This window comes from Manduca sexta, chromosome 10, assembly GCF_014839805.1.
Source record: "Manduca sexta isolate Smith_Timp_Sample1 chromosome 10, JHU_Msex_v1.0, whole genome shotgun sequence".
Classification (NCBI taxonomy): domain Eukaryota; kingdom Metazoa; phylum Arthropoda; class Insecta; order Lepidoptera; family Sphingidae; genus Manduca; species Manduca sexta.
In genome coordinates, this window is record NC_051124.1 from 5,288,403 (window position 1) to 5,309,758 (window position 21,356).

The 21,356-nt window shown below is 33.0% G+C and overlaps 2 protein-coding genes across 3 annotated transcripts; one reads left to right on the forward strand and one right to left on the reverse strand.

The window, feature by feature from the left end:
- The first annotated feature begins 263 nt into the window (after positions 1-263).
- LOC115440222 (short-chain dehydrogenase/reductase family 16C member 6) lies at positions 264-16,692 on the forward strand. 2 transcript variants are annotated; one of them, XM_030164438.2, is made up of 7 exons: positions 264-377; positions 9,749-10,028; positions 13,003-13,118; positions 13,346-13,465; positions 14,312-14,473; positions 15,576-15,775; positions 16,376-16,692. In XM_030164438.2, exons 2-7 carry the CDS (start codon positions 9,758-9,760, stop codon positions 16,482-16,484), a joined length of 978 nt encoding a protein of 325 aa, XP_030020298.2. In that variant the 5' UTR covers positions 264-377; positions 9,749-9,757; the 3' UTR covers positions 16,485-16,692. The 2 variants fall into 2 exon arrangements, with proteins under 2 accessions (XP_030020298.2, XP_037292948.1); XM_037437051.1 differs by lacking the exon at positions 264-377 and adding an exon at positions 5,272-5,417.
- Positions 16,686-19,753, reverse strand: LOC115440221 (chitinase domain-containing protein 1). Its single transcript, XM_030164437.2, has 6 exons — positions 19,334-19,753; positions 18,884-19,064; positions 18,513-18,719; positions 18,101-18,262; positions 17,567-17,804; positions 16,686-16,871 (listed from the first exon to the last, which is right to left on the reverse strand). The coding sequence occupies exons 1-6, from the start codon at positions 19,586-19,588 to the stop codon at positions 16,730-16,732; spliced, it is 1,185 nt and encodes a 394-aa protein (XP_030020297.1). The 5' UTR covers positions 19,589-19,753; the 3' UTR covers positions 16,686-16,729.
- Between the last annotated feature and the right edge of the window lie 1,603 nt (positions 19,754-21,356).

A 21,356-nucleotide genomic window follows, 5' to 3' on the forward strand; every position in this document is an offset into this window, starting at 1 on the left:
ACAATATGCTTGAAACTTTTCAACTTCTTTATTAAAATCTTCAATCGTAATAAAAAGTATAAATTAACCTAAGATTCAGAAATCTAAATTTCAATACAATAAACAATGGATTATGAAGAAATGAAAAATATAAAACAAACACTTTCCAATCAGCTGTTTTTAGACTTTTTCTAACCTAAATAAAGTATGCACTTATTCGTTGAGGTACGGCGTGAAACGTGGTCCAATGTACCGTTGTAGGAGAAAGCGCGTACGCAGCGACCGCAGTAGACGGTTTACATTGGAGCCGCGTACACCGGCTCACGCGACAAGTTCCGATAAATTTGTAAACAAATATCGGCGACACCTTTCTGGATTAATAATCGTGCTTGTCAAAGGTATGTTATTTTATGAATAAATTTGGATTAGTATTTAAGACAAATAGATTGTGTAATATATGTTAATAAAACCACTATGACGGATCACTGTTATTTAATTTGATATCTTAAACATAAACTTAAAGAACTACATTATTGTGGCTGCTCGCCGGCAGCCCGTGACAGGAAGAAGGAAGTGGAGGCGTGTTGCCACAAAAACAAATTAAATTACATATTAACAAATGTTACCCTAAACAAATATAAATGTACCCATTCAACATGCCTCCTTACATTTATATTTTAACTAAATCATATCATACACTACTCATATCAAGACAATAGCTCTATAAACATTACCTTCAGTATAACATATTAATTGTAACTTATTTTTTTTTTTTTTTTTTATATTACAATTATCATCTTTTAATTAAACAATTTAAACCAATATTTATCTCAACATAATATCCATCTGAAAGATAAATTACTTTTACAACAACTTTAACATATCTCTAAATTTATTAAATTTATTACTTCCCAATGGTTTTGTTAAAATGTCAGCTATATTTTGATCAGATGCAATTTTTATAACATCAATTAAACCAATTTTAACACTTTCATGAACAAAATGATAATGAACTTCAATATGTTTTGAATTTTTGTGAAATTTCCGTATTTAGCAATAATTTGAGCTCCAATATTATCTTCATATATTTTTACAGGTTTTACAATCTTTCTGACAAATCTCATTAATTAAACAAACTATAAATTTAATTTCAGTAACAGCTTCTGACAGCGCAATGTATTCAGCAAATGTAGATGACTTTGTTACACAATTTTGTTTCTTTGATTTCCAAAATATTACATTCCCAAACAGTCTAATTACAAATCCTGTTGTTGATTTCCTACTGACAATATCTCCTGCAAAATCTGCATCTACATAACAATCTAACATATCAGAATTTATATTCATGTTATAAATTAATTTTATATGTTTTGTTAAGTAAAGATATTTAAGTACTCATAAAGCATATTTAAAATGTGTCTCATTATAGCAATTTTGGAATCTACTCAAATAATTAACACTGAACGATATATCTGGTCTTGTACCTGAACTAATATATAAAAGTGCTCCAATTAAATTTCTATATTTTACATTCTCATTTATATTACAGTTTTCTAGTTTAAGATTTACTTCCATTGGTGTAGTATATAACTTTGTATTTATTATATTATAACGCTTAGCTAATGATTCTATATATGATTCCTGACTCAGTGTCATGGTCTTATTCTTTTTATAATCATAATCAATATGTATTCCAATGTATTCTTTAACTTTACCCATATCCTTCATAGTAAATTTACTTAACAGTTTGTTTTAATATTACTCATTACCTTTTCATCTTTACAACATATTAACAAATCATCAACATATAACAAAATGTATACACTCACATTAGTATCCAATTTAAAATATAAACAAAAGTCATATTTACTTCTCTGAAATCCAAGACTAGTTAAAAACTTATTGACACATTCATACCAAGCCCGAGGGCTTTCTTTTAAACCATATAATGTTTTATTTAATTTATAAACTCTATCAGTGCCATCATCATAACCAATTGGCTGCTTTACATAAACTTCAGATAAAATTTTACCATTTAAAAAAGCAGTTTCAACATCCATCTGATGTATATTAAGATTATTTTGACAACAATAAGACAATAACAATTTTAAAGTTTGCATTTTAGCAACGGGTGAATATATATCATCAATAAAATCTTTTTGTTGAAAACCTCTTACTACTAACCTAGCTTTAAATTTATTTTCGGCTTTCTTTCTGTATATCCATTTCACATCTAAAGGCTGTTTGTCTGCTGGTTTACTTACAAGTCTCCAGGTCTCATTTTTGCCAAACTGTTCATCTCACGATTCATAGCCTCAGTCCATTCTTTTGCTTCATCGCTAGTTATTGCCTCCTGAAAATTATCTGGAATCATAGCATCACAATAGTTAACAGTTATACAATAATAACCAAATTCTTCATCAAACCGAGTTGGTGGCTTGATTTTACGCCGATTTCTTGTTTCAATTACTTTATTATCATCATAACTTTCATTTGTTTCAGCATTCAAATCTTCATTAATTTTCTCATTATTTTCTTCTGCATTAGTCTCTTTCTTCTCTTCTATAATTTTCTCTTCCAATTTATTCGGCTGGCTATTACTTTTATCATTTTTCTCTTCTCTATTATCATCGAGACCAATACACATTACATCATCTTCAATTATATCACAATGTCTTGCTACAACTATTCTATTGTTTATTAATACTCTATATCCAACATCTGTATAGCCCATTAGTATGCCAAGCTCGGCTTTCCTGTCCCATTTACATTTTCTCTTTTCCTCTGGTGTTCTAACAAATACTTTACTTCCATATATCCTTAAATTTTCAATGCTTGGCCTTTGTTTGAAAAATATCTCATAAGGCGTCTTCCTTTCTATAGTGCCATTTGTTAATGTTCTATTCTTTAAATAAGCTGCGGCCATAACCACTTCAGGCCAAAATCTTTTATGCACTTTTGCCTCTGCCAATAGACATCTTGACATATCCATTATTGATCTATTGAACCTCTCTGCTGTGCCATTTAATTCATGCACATATGGCGGACAAGATTTAATCATAATTCCCTTTGATCTTGCAAAGTCAAACACTCTTTTATTAATGTATTCCTTTCCATTATCACATCTCAATTCTTTAATATTTTTCCCAGTTAAATTTTGTATCTCATTAACATACTGCGTTAAACAATTATATACTTTATCTTTTGACGGAATACAATAAACTTTTGCCAACTTACTATAGTCATCTATAAAACTTAAGAAATATTTTTCACCATTAAAACCTGTAGTTCTGTGTGGCCCATTTAAATCTGTGTGTACAATTTCTAATATATCCTGTGCTCGTTTTCTATTATTTTTAAATGGCAAGTTATGCATTTTATTTTCAATACATATAGCACATTTCATGTACTTACATTCAATCTCCTTTGGTAATCCTTTCAATAATTCACTTGTGCACATAGTATTCAAATTGTTAAAGTTTATATGACCAAGCATCCTATGTAATTTCTCCTTCACTGTCATACTTGATTTCTTCACTAAATTAGCATGTAATGTACTTGCATTTATATAACCTTTTAATTTATACAGTCTATCTTCTTTCACTGCTATAGCTATAATAGTTCCATAGACGTTATATATTTTTGATTGTCGTCCCCTGGAAACAATTTTATGATTGTCTGTAATCTTTGAATAGCTCAATAAATTTGTTTTCATCTCTTTGACATAGAAAACATTGTTCAAAACAACTTCAGACTTTTTCCATAGACCATAAAATAAGTTTGTATATTTCCGACCTTTGTAGCTTCTAATATTCTTCCATCACCAACTTTTACTTTAATAGGTTGTTGTAATATTTCACATGAATGATAGTACTCATCAGTATTAATTATATGATCTGTACAACCACTATCTAATAACCAAGTTAAGTGGCCAGACTGCTCAATATTATATATTTTACTTGAAGTTGAAACATTATTATTCTCAATAGTTGCAAGGAAATTATTACCACCACTCTCATTACTGGATTTATTATTATAAGTTCTTCCTCTAATATTTCTTGAATTATAATATGATCCACGTTGATGTCCACGATTATTATTAAATCTAATAAATCCATTTCCTCTACCACTGTTAACATTTCTGTGTCGACAATCTCTTTGCATGTGGCCAGGTTTTCCACAGGTAAAACATTTAAAGTTTTTATTAGGTGATGCAGAACTACTAGTGTGAGCTTTAAAAACATTTGAGTTGTCGCGTGATGGTTCATTACATTTTTCAGGTTCTTTATCCAATGATTTTAACATAATTTTACTTTTCAAATAATCTACAGTTCTGTCTTTTTCTGGTAAAACGTCTATTAGATCTCCAATATGACTGTAATTACGAGGTAAGGCCTTTAACATATAATTTAATTTTTCTTGTTCACTTACCGTCGCGCCGGCTTGTTTTAACTGATTTATTGATTTCTCAAAGTCGTCAAAAAATACACTTACTTGCGAATAGTTCGATAATTTTATTGCTTCTACATTGTTGCGACATATAATCTGTAGTGCCGATGATTTCTGCAGGTACATTTCATCAAATTTTGCCAATATTTTGCATGCGGAATCTAAGTCGCATATATATTCGAGTTGCTTGTTGCTTATTGCACTATAAATGTAGTTCGTTGCCTGGATATCCATCTCTTCCCACTTTGCAACATCATCCGAATCATTTTTGATTCGTATGGCAGCTTCTTTACATTTCTTAAATTCCAAAAACTTAAGTATACGTATTTTCCAGCTACTATAATCCGATCCGTCGAATATTGGAATAACTGCGTCATTGCATTTAGTAAACGCCATTTTTGCTTATTGCATATATAGCACGTTTCCACTTTATTTGCGAAAATATCTTCTTTTCTTCTTTGTATTTGCAGGCAACCACGCTCTGCTACCATGTTAATAAAACCACTATGACGGATCACTGTTATTTAATTTGATATCTTAAACATAAACTTAAAGAACTACATTATTGTGGCTGCTCGCCGGCAGCCCGTGACAGGAAGAAGGAAGTGGAGGCGTGTTGCCACAAAAACAAATTAAATTACATATTAACAAATGTTACCCTAAACAAATATAAATGTACCCATTCAACAATATATTTAAAAAAATACACCAATAATTGTATTGAGATACTGCTACATGGATTTACAATAATAACATTCTTATTTTAAAATAAACTGAAACAAAGGATTACTAAATTTCTATGATGATTCACCTCTAAATTGTGTAAATAATTTTCCCGATATAGATAATGTCGTGGTCAACCTTTATAAGTAAATTGACGCATCTTTTCCATCAAATGTGTAACGACGTTGTAAATTACTTTCTCCTTTCACATATTTAACAAAACGAGTTTATATTTCAAATATTGAAGCATATAACTACAAAATATTGTAAGTAGAGACGCGAATCATTTATTTCAGAATCGCTAAAGTTACGCCTGACTGAAATTGACGAGTTAAATAATTTAAATAGTGTCTAAAGAGAAAAAACAAACTTGTACCCAAAAGCTCAGATAGAACAATCTTTTCTTTCTCAAATTTCTTTCCAATGTAATGGCTTCAATGTACTTATATTGAAACATAGTTATTTTGGTTATATAGGCATTTATGGATATTATATTAAGGTTATAGCTTAAGGTCCATTTTTCATACATTTTGTTTCACCTTTAATCTGGGTAACTAAACAAGTATTGGCAAGTAAAGAATTTAAATTCACGTCTAGTTAGTGATTAGTTCTCGCAGTTGAAAGAAAAACGTAAAAATAATTAATATGCATGGATATTTCGGCCTTTAAAATTTCGTCGTATTAAATTTTAAAGGCCGAAATATCCATGCCACAAAATGTATGAAAATGGACCTTAAGCTATAACCTTAAGGCGCACTTATTACCTACTAACAGACATGAAATTGTACTAATATTTGATTATTTGTGGCCTCTGACGACTTCATATTTCATTCGCAATTCACATAATTAGTGCAAATTTAACTAATTATTGTAATTAAAATTGTGGATATTTTTAACTAACAAGAAACCGGTTGTAAACACCAACTCTGGGAAGATAATAATATAATACTAAATGTTTCCTTGAATTGGATATGTTTGGTTTTGCTTGCTAGTTGTGGATTCCCATATTTTTTATACCATTGAGATCGGATCAAGGATAATTTCAGATTATTATTAAATTAGTTTTGTTGTTAGTCTGTCGGGGTTTTTAGTGTTTAATATTTATAGTTAAATACAGTCCAACTCGTAATAACATAAACGAACATCGCGCGTTTATCTCCTACTTTTCGCCATTTTTGTTCCCATGATGTGATTGGAGGTGAGCCTATCGCCATATTGGACACAGATTTCAAATTCTGAGCTGATACTGAGCAGAATAAGCTCGTATGCCTCGCCCGGGATTTGAACCCAGGACCTCAGAGCGATGTCTTACCGCGCACGCACTACAACTACGCCCCCGAAACATTCCAATTCTAATGTAAATTATAACCTAAATCACTAACTGACTACATAGATACCAATTTAACAAATCGAAACTATAGATTTACAAACAGTAATACTTAGTCAAAAATTAAGTGTTTAATATCCCGCGGCGTTAGCCAACATATTCTTGGAGAATCATTAACGCTAACGTTATGTATAAGAACGACATATCATTTCCATGCATTTTTTCTGTTTTCTATAAGCGATAACGGTTACTGGAAGGTATTTGTGGTTACGGCCTTTGATCTATTAGTAGACTGGTTCGTCATCCGTAGCCTGTTGGAAAAAGATATACTTTTATTACTTATAATTTATCGATTTTGAATTACTGAATACGCTAACATGTTGTTAAAACAATAAATTTGTGCAACCAAAAAATTATTGCCGAAGCTTTCTGCAATTATTATCTACCTACCTATGTAATAGATCTGTTATGTTGTGGACTTCATCTTACATTCTAACGCGGTTCAGAGCGTATCTAGATCATCTACTCAATTTCACACTAGACTTTGCCTGCAGGCTGCATGCAACAGTTTATTATTAATTACTTAAATAATTGTACGCAGTACCATCATAAAGCTCCATTGCATTTCATAGCTGCGTAATGCACGCATACATAGGTATATATTATACCTACACCAATCGATTTTACAAACATGTTATCCAATCACCACTCCAATTAAAACTCTTAAAAAAGAGAAGATTTTCCAATACAATCATTAAATCAGAATATATTACATATTATACATAATTCTTTATAATATAAGTAACATCCACATTCCTGCGAGCTCAAGATATGCTTAAAAGGGGTATTTATTTATCTTCACCTACCTCCTAATTTATAATTAAAATTATTATTTAGCTTATTGTATTTTTCTTATGTCCTCCCTTAAAATTTATTTACTTTATAGATGAAGCTTTTGTCTACTGATGATGGCAAAAAGAGTATTATTATGTAGATACGCACGAACATGTGAAAGGAAATTCATTTCCTACCAAGGATCAATTACTTCTTACCCAACATGAGACTACGTAGAACCTAATAACACCTTAGTGCAGTCACTAAGCGCGACTTGGGGCTGTTATTAGTGGTGGCGTTAGAGAGGGAGAGGTGGGGAGGGTCAAACACACATACACTTGGCGGTTATACTGGTCCCGCGCAGTACCTTGGAGGAACGTTATTTAGCACTGTTATAACAGTTTGCGTAGGTAAGATGCTAACATCTGAAGAGAGATTCTATCCCCGATTTTAATAGGTCTCGTAACGTAGACGTATGGAGCGACATTGTCGTGACATAACGACCAAGCTCCTTAAATAAAGATTAAAAAAAAAACGCCCCCCCCCCCCCTGACTATTATTGTGTAAATCCCCCTCATAGCCGAGTTTCGACTACGGCAGTCAAATACACAGGTGCACTCTCTGTTCCTACACTGTTATAGTCCGGTTAGACGGCAATGCGGAGATCAGACGTAAGACCAAAGGCCAACTTCATAACTTCGAGATAAGACTGAATATATGTTTTAAGATAACAAACCCAGTCTCAATATTTTTACCCGACCTAGAATTCGAATCCATGATCTCTCCAACTCAACTACTTCACCGAGGCAATGTTACTATGAACCTATTTCCTGGTAGACAATAGATCCTATCTTAAGTTTTGCAAGCTTTCGTTCCAAATTCTTAGATCTTCCAATGTGGCTAGATCTAGATATATAAAATGGACTAAGAGCAATAGCCACATTCTCGTCAGGGTGTAAAATTCAGAGGTTACCAAACTTTTTTTCCTCATAGACCCTTTCCAAAATTTTGCTGGTTTCAGTGGACATGTTTCTCATGTTTTTTTTTTAGTTTTTGCCGATAAAATTCATAACTACTACCGCCCAGTCATCGCGGTAGGTTATGTTTGGGTCGCCGTGCCTCTAACGATCCCTATGAATATTATCTGCTAACATTGATAGGTGAAATCAACCCATCCATTTATAAATTTACTATCAAACCAGATAAATTTTCGTAGGCCCTCACACATGAATTTGGGAATCAATGGTCTAAAAGATCCCAGAAGTTTCTTCATCTTATGTTTCTTTTATTATTATCGATGACTCTGTATATATCACTGGTATCGTTTATCCTGTATTATGATAGAAGTGGATTTACATAAAATACAATTTATATCTACATTGTTTATTTTCCTCTCTTAATTTGGTAGTTATGTTCATCTTAAGCGTTGAAGTAGTACTTAGAGCTGCTATAATACAAAATTAAACGTACAAGATACGAACGTAGTCTTATTATTGTGTACGGTCAAGAGCCATTGCGACATAATTCAACCACTCACCATAACTGCAGTGCATTAGTTTTACGAAACAACAAAAAATTACAACCTTGCTATGTCAGAACGTTCTTTTTCGTGACGGATTGAACCTCTCATTAAGTATATGCAATAACTAGTTAATATATAAATAGGCATCTGACTGTTTGTTAAAAATAAAAATCCCTTTAGGTATGAAGCATTGAATTGTACGGAAGATAAGTGGAAAAATACTGTAACTACTGATTACAAAAACAACTCTCTAAATTATGAAACAAGAATTAACGACAAGCTATAAAAATCGAAAGATGCAATCCTTGCCTTTGCAGTGTCTAGACAGCCAATTTTGGACCTGATCCACAGAACACGTCTGAATTCTAAAGTTCCGAAAATTTGTATTAGCTTCTTTTTGATTTTAGCGATATTTTATTAAGATAATTTAAACATAGTCAAGTACATTATATATTGACAAAATACGCAACTTATTAAAATTACAATATATTATTGTATAATTAATTATAATCATTAAATGAATGTAGTCTTCAGCACTGTCATAGGTTTTATTTGCGATATCCTATTACAATCCCTTTTCCGTGTAACAGTACAAAGCGGAATTTCTTCAAAATTTTTATGATATTTTAACACTAATGCAAAACTATATATTACTAATATTGTTTATTAGCTGTTCTTATTAACAGCAAATTTTGCGTATATCTGAGACAGTATATGTTTTTTAACATACGATTTGCGACTTCAATAATTATTATTAATCGACTTAGTACTTACACAATATTGTTATATATTAATATGTATTTGCCTACATTATAAAAACACGGACATTATGTATTTGCCTCGATAAACTTATGAATATTGAAACATTTATATAGCGACTTCATTATATGACCAAGTATTTTTTATTATTCCAGAAGTTAACCATGTTGGAAGGAACTAAGATTAATACGCCATCACAGATGGCTAGCGTTTTCGATATAGCAAAGGATACGGTGCTATTCCTTTTATTATCCTGTTACTACATCTTGGAATCTATATTTTGGACGTTAGTTCCTAATATCATCAGACCGATGAAGAGTTTGAGAGGAGATGTTGTGTTAGTTACTGGAGGAGGCGGCGGTGTTGGCAGACAGTTGGCAATTAAATTAGCCAAACTTGGAGCCAAGGTTGTTGTCTGGGACATTAGTAAAGAAGGTGAGTGTGTTTTTAAAGGTTAGTTTTAATAACGACAAACTATATACGTGATCGTTATATGTATCAATCACATTTAAATTGCAAATAATTACTTATAATATAATAATATCATGGTTAAAATTAGAGGAACGCAATAAAAGTACCGAATAATGTTAAATATTTTAAAGTAAAGTATTTGTTATCTAAGTATACTTATCAGTGGAGATAAAAAAATAAGGATTTTGTTTCCTTACCAAGTTTCATTTTTTTCGGCTAGGTTCTAATTGAAGCAATTTTTATCGTAAGAATCTTTTCTTTCTTCAAAATTTCGGTAGTTTCCAGTTTTACCCGCAATAATGTATGGACCCCGTGCTCGGTTAATATCCTTACATAGATATAAACATGTCCCCAGCCGCGTATATCTGTCTGTCTGAACTCGATAAACTCAATAACTATCAAACGGATTTCGATGAAATAGAGGTAAGGAGATAGTTTGCGAGCTGGGAAGCGCATTAGCTACTTTTTATCCCAGGAAAGTACATAGCGCGACTCTTATCTCATCATACATTTTTCACACAGGCACAGTCACAAACAAAAGCTAGCGACTGTATAGGTATAAGTTGTCTGAATTCAGGTAGAAGAAGGAAAACTGTGTAATATAAGAGATTTCAAAAGTGCTTTGGTTGATAAAAAGAAACACGTCACAGAGTTTTATAGATAAATAAACATAAAAGTGTGCTTAGACAAATGCTGGTAAATTTTTTAGAAAGAAATGGTGCTATGTCATACGGAATGTACCAACATTTTTAAAAGTATCTCCCATTTTGCCGAAAATGTTATTTTTGTCGATGAAAACCCAAAATGATAATTTTCCTTACTTTTACAATATTAACTCAGATTTAATTCGTATATTTAATTTCAACTCTGATGTTACATACTTGTACGTAATTATATCAAAAATTATTAATAGTGCATTATGTTTTAGTCGATGTTTCCATCTATGGTTTATGGTAATTTTGTCACTAAACACATCGTATAATTTAACAATTTTATTTCAGTTTTTTAAACAAATTTCGGTTTGGTTATATGCAAGAATATTATCGTTAAGAATTTATTAAAGGCGATAGGCCATAATATTTGAAAAATGTACTTTTGATTAGGTTTCATTTTTGCTTTGCATTTCTCATTTGACCATGGATATATTATGCACACTTAGGTATTTCCTCTGGAGATACCTACTACAATAGCTGTGGGGTTATAATATTATAACAAATAAGGTCAGGTGGGGCAAGTGCGCCGACGGGGTAAGTGCACCTACCCTAAAAAAATCGAAAACTATTGATGTTATACAATTACCGCAATCTTATATCTATGCTACTAACTGAAATACAGTTCCTCTAAAAAACATAAATGGCTATGTTCATTTTAATACGATTTATTCGCCATTTTATTTTAAGTGTCATTTAGACCTGTAAACAGAGATGACCTCAAGAAAGATAACATCAAATATTTCAAGATATTTAACTTATTTCTGTAAACCAGTAAGTTGAATACATAGTTTAAACCTTTTATTTTAACTTCCTGCCTGAATTTTATTTATATATACTAAAATAATGGATTTTTTAGCAATGCGAAAAAATGTACCAAAAAATTGTCGAGTAGGGCAAGTGCGCCACAGTTAATAGTCGTATGGCGCACTTGCCCCTGATCCATATATAACCAACCTTTTTTGAGAATAAGTTTTACTAATATGAATTATTATTATTAAAATGTTATACTCAACAGCAGAATTTTTTGTACTCAAGGTATTTTGTTTTGAGCCGACTTAAATAAAAGGGCGTATTAGTTAATTCGTTTTTACAAAAGAAAAACTGAAATACCTTGGTCTAGGGCAACTTTACGTGAATAGGTTGCAACTGTTCGATCAGGCACGTTATCTGGGTATAATGCAGCTAAAACATATCAAATGTCATAAGGCCAAATTCTAAGTAATTGAGTTATAACGTATTCAAAATGTTAATTCCTACATTTTTGTATGTTTTTTTAGTTTTTAGAAATAAAATGGATTTTATATTAGGGCTACCATTTTTTTATTCCAACATATCCGCACACAAAATTCTAATATAGCAAAAATCTTATATAGCAAAAAAATATATAAAATGTTTTGAAGCCCTGATTTACATATATATGGCGCACTTACCCCGAATTTGATTTGACAGCCATATTTTGTTATAATATTGAGTGATTAAAAATTATCCAAGAGCAATGCGAGTAAAACTTATTTCTCTATGGACTAAAATGAGTGTTTTCTTTGTAATGTTTCATATTGGCGTTTTTTTTTACACAGGCGCACTTACCCCATTTCCGGAGGCAAGTGCGCCTACTACCATTTTTTTTTACTTTGAGCAAAATATTATTAATTTATGGTCCGATTTCCTTGAACGGCTATAGGTTGTTATCACAAAATACCAAATATTCCTCAATAAATAAAATTACATTCTTAAGTCAGCACAAAAAGAAATTATTTTGCATTGAATCCAGCTATGAAAATTTTATGGCGCACTTCCCCCGACTCACCAAAAAAACTCTTGTAGACCTATATTATTATACTACTAGGTACTTATATAAGAGAGAATTACATGAATAAATTGCTTATGACTTTATCTAGAGCTGTTTATGTTAGTGTTTTTTGTCTATTTGAAGGTAATTTTTTATACATGTCTATCTACTGCGAAACGGACCATTAATTTCATATATGACTACGAACAAATCATTAAATATTGAATATTGGTACATACAAACGCCTATGAGTATTTCATGAATATGAAATGTAGGTATGCTGGTACCTTCTTACGTAAAACATTTGTTACGTAGTATTTTTTTATGAAAACCGTCTTTCTCATATAAATACTTATAATAATCATAGTTATATGTACTATAATGGGTCTATATAAGATATATCTTACTATAAGTATATATTTTATTTTATTATCAGGACTACAAAAAACGTGCACAGCGGTTATTGAAGAGGGGTACGAGATTTTCAGCTACGTAGTAGATTTGGCTGATCGTAAAGCGGTCTATGAAACTGCTGAGAAAGTTAAGAGAGAGGTACCTAATCAATATCATATTAATTTCACAATGAAAATAAGTATTAAGTATTACGCGGTGGGCCTTCGTATTAAGTAGTTTTGAAATCTGGCGAACGGTAAAATTACTCAATTTAAGAGTCATCTGATTTCTGTACATAGCAATCGATTTAAATCTTACACATATTGAACGGATATTGTATATGTCAAGATTGCCCAACTAATACACTGTGGTCTGGTTTTTTTAAGGTTGGGAAAGTAGATGTTTTGATAAACAACGCCGGTACCGTGTTTGGAGAAACTCTGCTAGATTTGAACGACACGGCCATTGAAACAACTTACAAAGTTAATATACTCTCTCACTATTGGGTAAGTATTGGTAACCTTTTTTCGTCTAAAGTTTAAATGTCAATAAATTTCGTCAAAGGTAACAGATTGGGTGCCTACTGTATTTTTAATGTCGTTTCATTGTTATATTGCACGGTCTACTTATTTTTAATTGAAATTTTATGGTTGTTACGTGTAATTTACATGACATATTAAGACCTCATCCCGAGCAAACGGCCTTCAGCATTTCGTTCCATACTTGGCGGAGCGCCAATTATGGTCAGGATTATTCGAAGATTTACGAATAATTAAAAAAAAACCTATTTATGATTTCTTTGAAAAATTTAAACTACCCAAAATGTTCCTTAATTATTTGTCTATCTGTTGCTGTTGTTGTTCCTTAATTAATAGTCTTTGTTGCAAATTGCCATCATGTATACTTTGGGAGGAAATGCAAGAAATCAATAATTGTAGTTGCATTTTCAGTATTAAATTACCAAACAATATTCCACATTACAAAAAACCAAAGTAAAGATAACATATTGCAGAAATATGATTTTTATTATTTTTCTTCATGTATTATAAATTTTGATGACGAGCTTTGTAAGTACGTTCAGGTTGTAATTTTCATGGCAGTTTTTTCTTTACATTTATAATAGCTGCTGGATGTTGAAAATTACTATTAATTTATAAACACGTTATGTTTTTCGGGAATTCTTTGATCACTAATAAAAATAACTCATTAGAACGGTTTTCAAATGCTCATTTAAGCAATCCAAGACATTTATGTAACATTAACATCGTAAGAGTTAATTAACCTTCTTATAAATCCGTTTACAAAGTATATATTCATTTCATTAATTAATTATTACGTGTCATTCATTTCAGACCGTGAAAGCATTCTTGCCTGACATGATCGAGTCAGGCAAGGGGCACATTGTAACTGTGGGATCGGTAGCTGGTCTGCTTGGGACCTATCGTTGCACTGACTATAGTGCCACCAAGTTCGCCACCGTGGGATTCCACGAAAGTCTTTTTACAGAACTGAGGGTACGTTGCATATAAAATACCATATTTTATTAGAGAGCCTTACGCTACTAACGTAGTCAGACTGGGAAACAAAGGCGTCGCTAAGGCGGGGCACGGAGGGGCAGCCGCCCCCCTCCCAGAGGTTCTAAAACTCGAATGAATTCACCAATTTCATTCCTAATACTCCGTACGCTCAATTACGCTCTACTCTACGTTATTGTTAAAGCGGGTAAGGGGGAGTGAGGGAAGAACATGTGCTCTCGACTTTCCCTATAATACATACTTTTCTCATTCTCCATATCAACTTGCCCCCCCCCCCCCCCCCCTTGGCCCATCGGCTGGGGACGCTTTTTCTGGGAAATGTGTATTGTGTCAATTAAAATGTAATAGAATCTCTTAAATCAGAAAACATAAGGTACTTAATATAAGTAGCCAGGGAATTTAATTTACGGTGTATATATAACTTATGAAATTTTGTTACGAAAAGATATAGAGTTACGACAGTTCAGTAAAGCCAGGACCAATGAACTACAACTCTATATAAAACAAGGCTCAGCTTAGAAATCAATAGAACAGTCTTTTCATTTGCTTGGGGGTTAAGAAAAAATAAAGACGTGCGTCCGTAGCCATAAAAACATAAACATAATGTTTGTAAATATTTGTTATACAACTATGAGCGTATGAGTAGAACATTAGCATGACCATCATAAGATGCATTCGTTTTACAGTACCTAGATAAGAAAAGTAAGATTACTTCTTAATCTTGACCTACATTATCTATGTAAAATTACTGTAATGCGTATCTTCATTCGCATCCATTGTTGCAAGTTATTTAAATTTACGCGATCAAAATGACACCATTTTTCTACCAAATTAAATTCATTAAGGCACCATTTAACATAACAGTTTTAGGTCTCTCGTACAGACTTGCACCTTAGTAGAGCTACTTACTTTACCCTAGCCAAAAATATCATCTACAATGTTCGTCCATCGTAAATGATACGATGTGCAACCATACGCTCATAGCTTGAAAAGCAACTAAGAAGAGTGAATGAATGAATGAAAACGTTCGGAGAATTCTATAAGTTTAACGTTTACACTAATCGTCTGTCTCTCCTTCTAGGCTCATGGGCACAACACAATCCATGCGACACTCGTCTGTCCGTACTACATAAATACAGGCATGTTTGACGGAGTCACCCCTCGTCTGATGCCCATGTTGGAGCCTGACTACGTCGCCGAAACAATGATAGACTCCATAAGGAAGAATGAGGTGAACTGTATCACGCCTGGATCGGTCAGATATTTGCTGCCGCTCAAGTGGTTGGTACACGTATATTTTGTAAAATGATTTATGTTGACAAGGATACAGGTCTAAGTAATCATGCGTCGTATTGACGTTGCGGGCTGCAGCGATGGATCCTGTGGTCCATGTATAAAGATTTTATACATTTTCATATTTTAGCCAATTTAGTTATTTTTTGCATATAATTTTAGTTAAAATCATGTGATGGAGCCTATTTTCGCTGTATTAGGCGTTATTATATTACGACTTCTACTTACTACTACTACGTCTACTTCATGAGAATAAATAAAATACAAACAAATGCAGGACATTTTGCAAATCTTACCTAAGGAGTTTTTTGGGTCCCCAATCAAAGCGGAAAGCTACAATCGGGGAGCTTTTTTGCTCCCGTAAATGTATGCCGCTTTTAAGTAAAACACCTAATAATAAATTAGTATTCATCAAGTGATTTTGTATATTTTGACGTTTTTCTTGCGTATTTTAAGCATTAATCATGTATATTTCGGGTTTTTCAATTTCCATATAATCCGGCCTCTAATTATAATCACTCGTACATTTTAATATAAATTATCTCTCTCCTGTGTACTAAAACTTAAATAAAGTTTTATTATTTTTAGCTTGCTCCCAGCTAAAATGTGCTGGGATCTGATGCACAGAGTAATGAAAGGACCTCAATCTATGATGGAATTCAAAGGAAAGCCTAAAGTAGCGCCTGGCCTAACGTAAAACAGCAAACACACCTATGCCGAAAATGCGTAGTGGAGCAATTTAATTGTAAATAAATTTAAGTTCGCTTCAAGAAATAGAGCATAAAGGTTTGGCTAAATGAGACTGACGTGAAGTGCGTTATGGCATATTTGTAAAAATTACCATTTCATGTTTATTTAATGTATTTTATATTTAAGGACGCTCAATAAAAAATAAAAGTATTGTACACAAATTTATTTACTTAAAAATAATATCACATTGAATTAAAACAAATCATAGAAGTAATCAAGCCCCTGCCCAAGTTCCCATATCGCCACCCCCACACCATACTCTTTCGCTAAATCGAGTCTCTTCTGAATCGAGTATAAAGTTGGGTAGAAAATTTTCTTCGAGCCTTGCGATGTTCTGAAATGAATAATATTATTTGTAAGTGTATCTTACGCGTATAATTTTCTGAGGTATAATTACAATGACGTAAATGCTACTACGTAAATACCTTCCATAAATTCGAGAATGCATTAAAAATTTTGTCTTTATATTTTATTTAATGTTTTTCGTATTTTTTTCACTTATTGTAATATTATAAATGCGTCATTTTCCTTAATCTGAAGTCCGCGAAAATAAAAATGTATTGAGTGTTGCATGCGGCGCAAATATTTTACCGAAAATTTATATCTCCTGCGTAAATATGCATATATTGTCAATAACGGATATTTGTGTGTCAACATAAGTTTTTGAGGTTTTACCGAACATAACGCGCATAGCCAATGATTTCTGTGACGTGTGGACGTAAGAGGTATATTTTTTAATTAAATTTTTTGACGTGGCATTGTAATAGCACCGCAACTATGGCGTTGGGACTAATTAAGAGTTAAAGAGAGATAAAAACATACATTTTTTTTTATTTTTACACTAGTCTTATTGTTTCTTTGACATATATTTTTTTTAATTATCTCATATAAAACCTTAACGTTTATTCCTTCCTCTGACACGACATTCAATCTTTAGACACAATGATTAATTGTTGTGACTTTTATTAAAAACTAAACCTAAAAATAATGGTCAGGCAATAGTTTGTAGTTAATTATAGATAATCTTACCTAATCTCTACATAGTTCTCAGCTGTATTGTTGTTATATGTCAAAACTTGGTTGCTCTTTGCATTCTTCAATATCTCTATATACTCGGTGCCAACAATGGGGCCACCACCATTAGCAGTATATGAGTTGCCATAGAAATTCAGCCCAAGGAGGATTTTAGAGCGCTTGGCTGGACTCTCTTCATTGTCTATCAGTTTCTCAACACACATTTTCATCCAGTATAATGGTGCATTAGGACCTGAAAAATCATAAAGCATAATGGTATAGTTGACATAAGGTCATGAAAAGGGAAATGAATTCCTAACCAATCATTGAGATCAGGAACATGTTCCCACACATGTCAAATTGCATTATATACATGTTTATAATAAAAAAAACATAATACATCCGATAAAAGTATTTAGCACATAAAATATTTCATTTTGAAAAATCTTTTGAATAAATTATGCAAATGACATCACAATAGTGACAATTAACTTAGAATAATGAGCATATTTAAACAATGAGAAGAAACTACTACAAGCTAAAAAATACCTGGTTTCTGTGGGTTAGAAAAGTCATAAGTCATGACAGACACAGCCTCTACATAAGGATAAATATCATTAAATGCTTGCACAAAGAACTCATCAGTAGGATACCCACGGAATGGGGGGTAGACTAGAATAAGACTGAGATCATCCTCACTCATCTCCAAACCTAAAACAGGAAAATAACAAAATAAAAGAAATAGTTATAAAATGGATTACAACCAATTGATATTCATATGTATAAAATTCAAGAAAAATCAGTATGACTAGTTGCTTCATAAGCAAGAAATATTCTTACATTGAACAGAAATGCATTCAAATGCTACTGAAAATAATGTTTATATTTCTCATAATCTTAACAAAATTCAAAACATTTTCTAATTAATTTCATACTTAAGTTATTAACAAGCAATACAAACCAAACTGCTGTATAAATTTCACAGATTTATCAGCATATTTTCCAATCTGTGACAACATTTCAAGAACAACACCATCAAACTTCCATTGCTTGCATACTTTCTTTATTTCATCTATAAAAGCTTTTTGCTCCGAGAGAGATGAGGGTTCCATGAAAAATGCCTTCAGGTCTGACGCTTGCCAGTTTTCAAACAATATTCTGGGCAGAACTGTGGATATGCAAAATACAAATCTGTTAATTATAATACTTAACACTGTAAAAATGTTAATCATTAATAAAAGCAACAAATACAATGTGTATCTGATTATAACCTATTTTGTGTGTAATAAATAAATAAATTAAAAAAAATAAAAATATTTTAACTTGACTTACTTTTCAAGTTACTGTTAGAACCCTTCTGCCTCACAGACTTCATCCAGGCATGGTCCACATCATGCAGCCCTGACACAATGTATATGTTTGGTGATTGGCGCTTTATTTGCAGCCACACAGGTGATATATAGTTAAACTTTGGTGCCCATGTTTTAGCCACATCATAACCTTTGCTGTTCCACTGAAATCATTAACAAACTGTGTTCCATTGACTAAGTATATTATTACCTGATAGCACAACCATGAAACATTATATTTTTATAGAATATAGAAAAATATAACATATTAATAATAATTTATGTACTTGTTAATATTACATTCATTAAATTTTAATATTGCCTCAATTGAATACACTATATTATATTGACTAAGGTATGATTATAAATTTTTGGGGCCAAAAGCTCATCATATAAATGCTTAATGAAAATTTTAAAATAATGTAATGCTTACAGGAGTAACATATCCCAAGACGGAATTGTGGAATTGTCTCTTCGATACATCGTGATGATACGTGGCGTGGTATTTAATAATATCTTTCACCAAAGGCGATTCATCTACTAATTTGCGATCTAAAACATTATTTTTCCTAGGACCCTCCTGTGGTTTTACACCCTTTTGCCCCTTTTTATCGGCAGGCGGTGACAATGTAGCGAAACACACATTCAATAAAAATATTATTTGTAAAATGGTCTTAACACATTTCATTGTATCAAACTGCTGTAACTCGATATTTAAGTAAGCCCTACAGTGAACAAAATTACGTTTTATGAAATATTAATAAGTGAGAGAAAGCAAATAGCGTTTCAGAAATCGGACACCGAACCGGCCGGCTACAGACAGAAAGTTTACGACTGTTGGACTGTTTTAAGGGATGTCTTTTAGAGTGTTAGTGATTATTGAAATATCGATATATTGATATCCGTCAGACATTTTATCGATACGTTGCATTGTAGGAAAATATTCTATTTTTCTTAATTATTGAACTAATTTCTCAAATAAAAAAACTGAAACGTATTCCCGTGTATATATTGGAGTCAAAAACACTATCAACTAATGATTTTCAGTCAAAACTACTTTTAACCAACTTGTTCACTATTCAATCAAAATTATTTTTCCCTGTTTTTTTCAGTGAAAGGTATTTTTGACCAATTAAGAGTTTTGATTGAAACATATATAATCCAATTATTCTGTCAGACATTAAAAAAGGCTACTTGAATTAGTTTACAATTATTTATGTTTTGAACAATGGTCTCTTAATGTCTATTAAAGAGAGTTTGAAAATTTCTCAAAATTTTAAAAATATTATTATTGCATAAATCGATTCTTTTCTTTTTGGATTCTCTGCATCCCTATTCCCTTCGGACGCCAATGGCTAATATGACAGCAAAAGATGCGAGTTGCCAATGCAAAAATAATATTGCTAAAATTCAATATTATGGATATATCGTAGACATTTTTTTATTATTGTAATAGCAATTTTACTGGTGGTAGGTCTCTCATATGGGAGAGTTCGCCTGGTTAGGTACCACCGCAATGTCTATTTCTGTAGTATTATGTATAGTATTATGTGTATAGTGTATACCTCATGGTTGCCAATTTCACATTGAAGCTTATAAGGGCTCACGAATATTTCCTTTCCTTCTCCTCTCTGCCCATTCTAAGAAAGTCCCTTCTCCAACTCTTCTTTTTCGAACTTTCCTCTAAGGCCCTGCAAGCGCTAAACCGGGGAAATCCAGTATACCATTCGCAAGTTTCTTTCGCTGTTAACTTAGCGTGGTCCGGTACGTAAAAAAAAAAGCATAAGACTAGGCTTGTCCCGTGGGATTCGCCCTGTGGAATAGGGGCGTTTGGAGAATTCCACCACGGTATCCCCTGCCTGTCGTAAGAGGCGACTAATAGGGGCCACGAAGGGGGTCGTCGGCGGGCAGCAGGGGGCTGTCCGCCCCAGTGCATTTCTGTGCATCCTTTGCACATTTTTCGGTTGACCCGCGGGATGGACGGCAGTGTGTAGTTGGCCTCACGCTGCCGTAGACGCCGAGGGCGTCCTTCGGTGCGCGGGGGCTTCTGAGCCCCCCCCCCCCTCCCCCATAGGAGACGGGCCGCAAGGCGGCACCGCGCAGGGCGGCTGCGGTCGCAGGCTAGACACTTCAACGTCAGAGGAAGCCCGCAGCCGTCCCTAATGCGCCGAAGAGGGCCACCGCGGAGTTTTAGCTGGTAGGCCGTGCATAGGTTAAGTTGTATATAGGGCTAGGGACTCGGCCCGGCGGTCGCCCGAAGGTCACCATCAAATCCGGGCGGCTCAACGCTGGGCCGTAAGGCACGGTTACCCCAGCATAACCGCTCAGTCGCCCCCCACGAAGGCTGGGCGATAGTAATAAGGCACTTTCTCCGCGAAACCAAAAAAAAAATAGGCTAGTCCCGTGGGATACCAGAAAAAAATAAAATACTTAACTCTAGAGACTAGGCCTACATA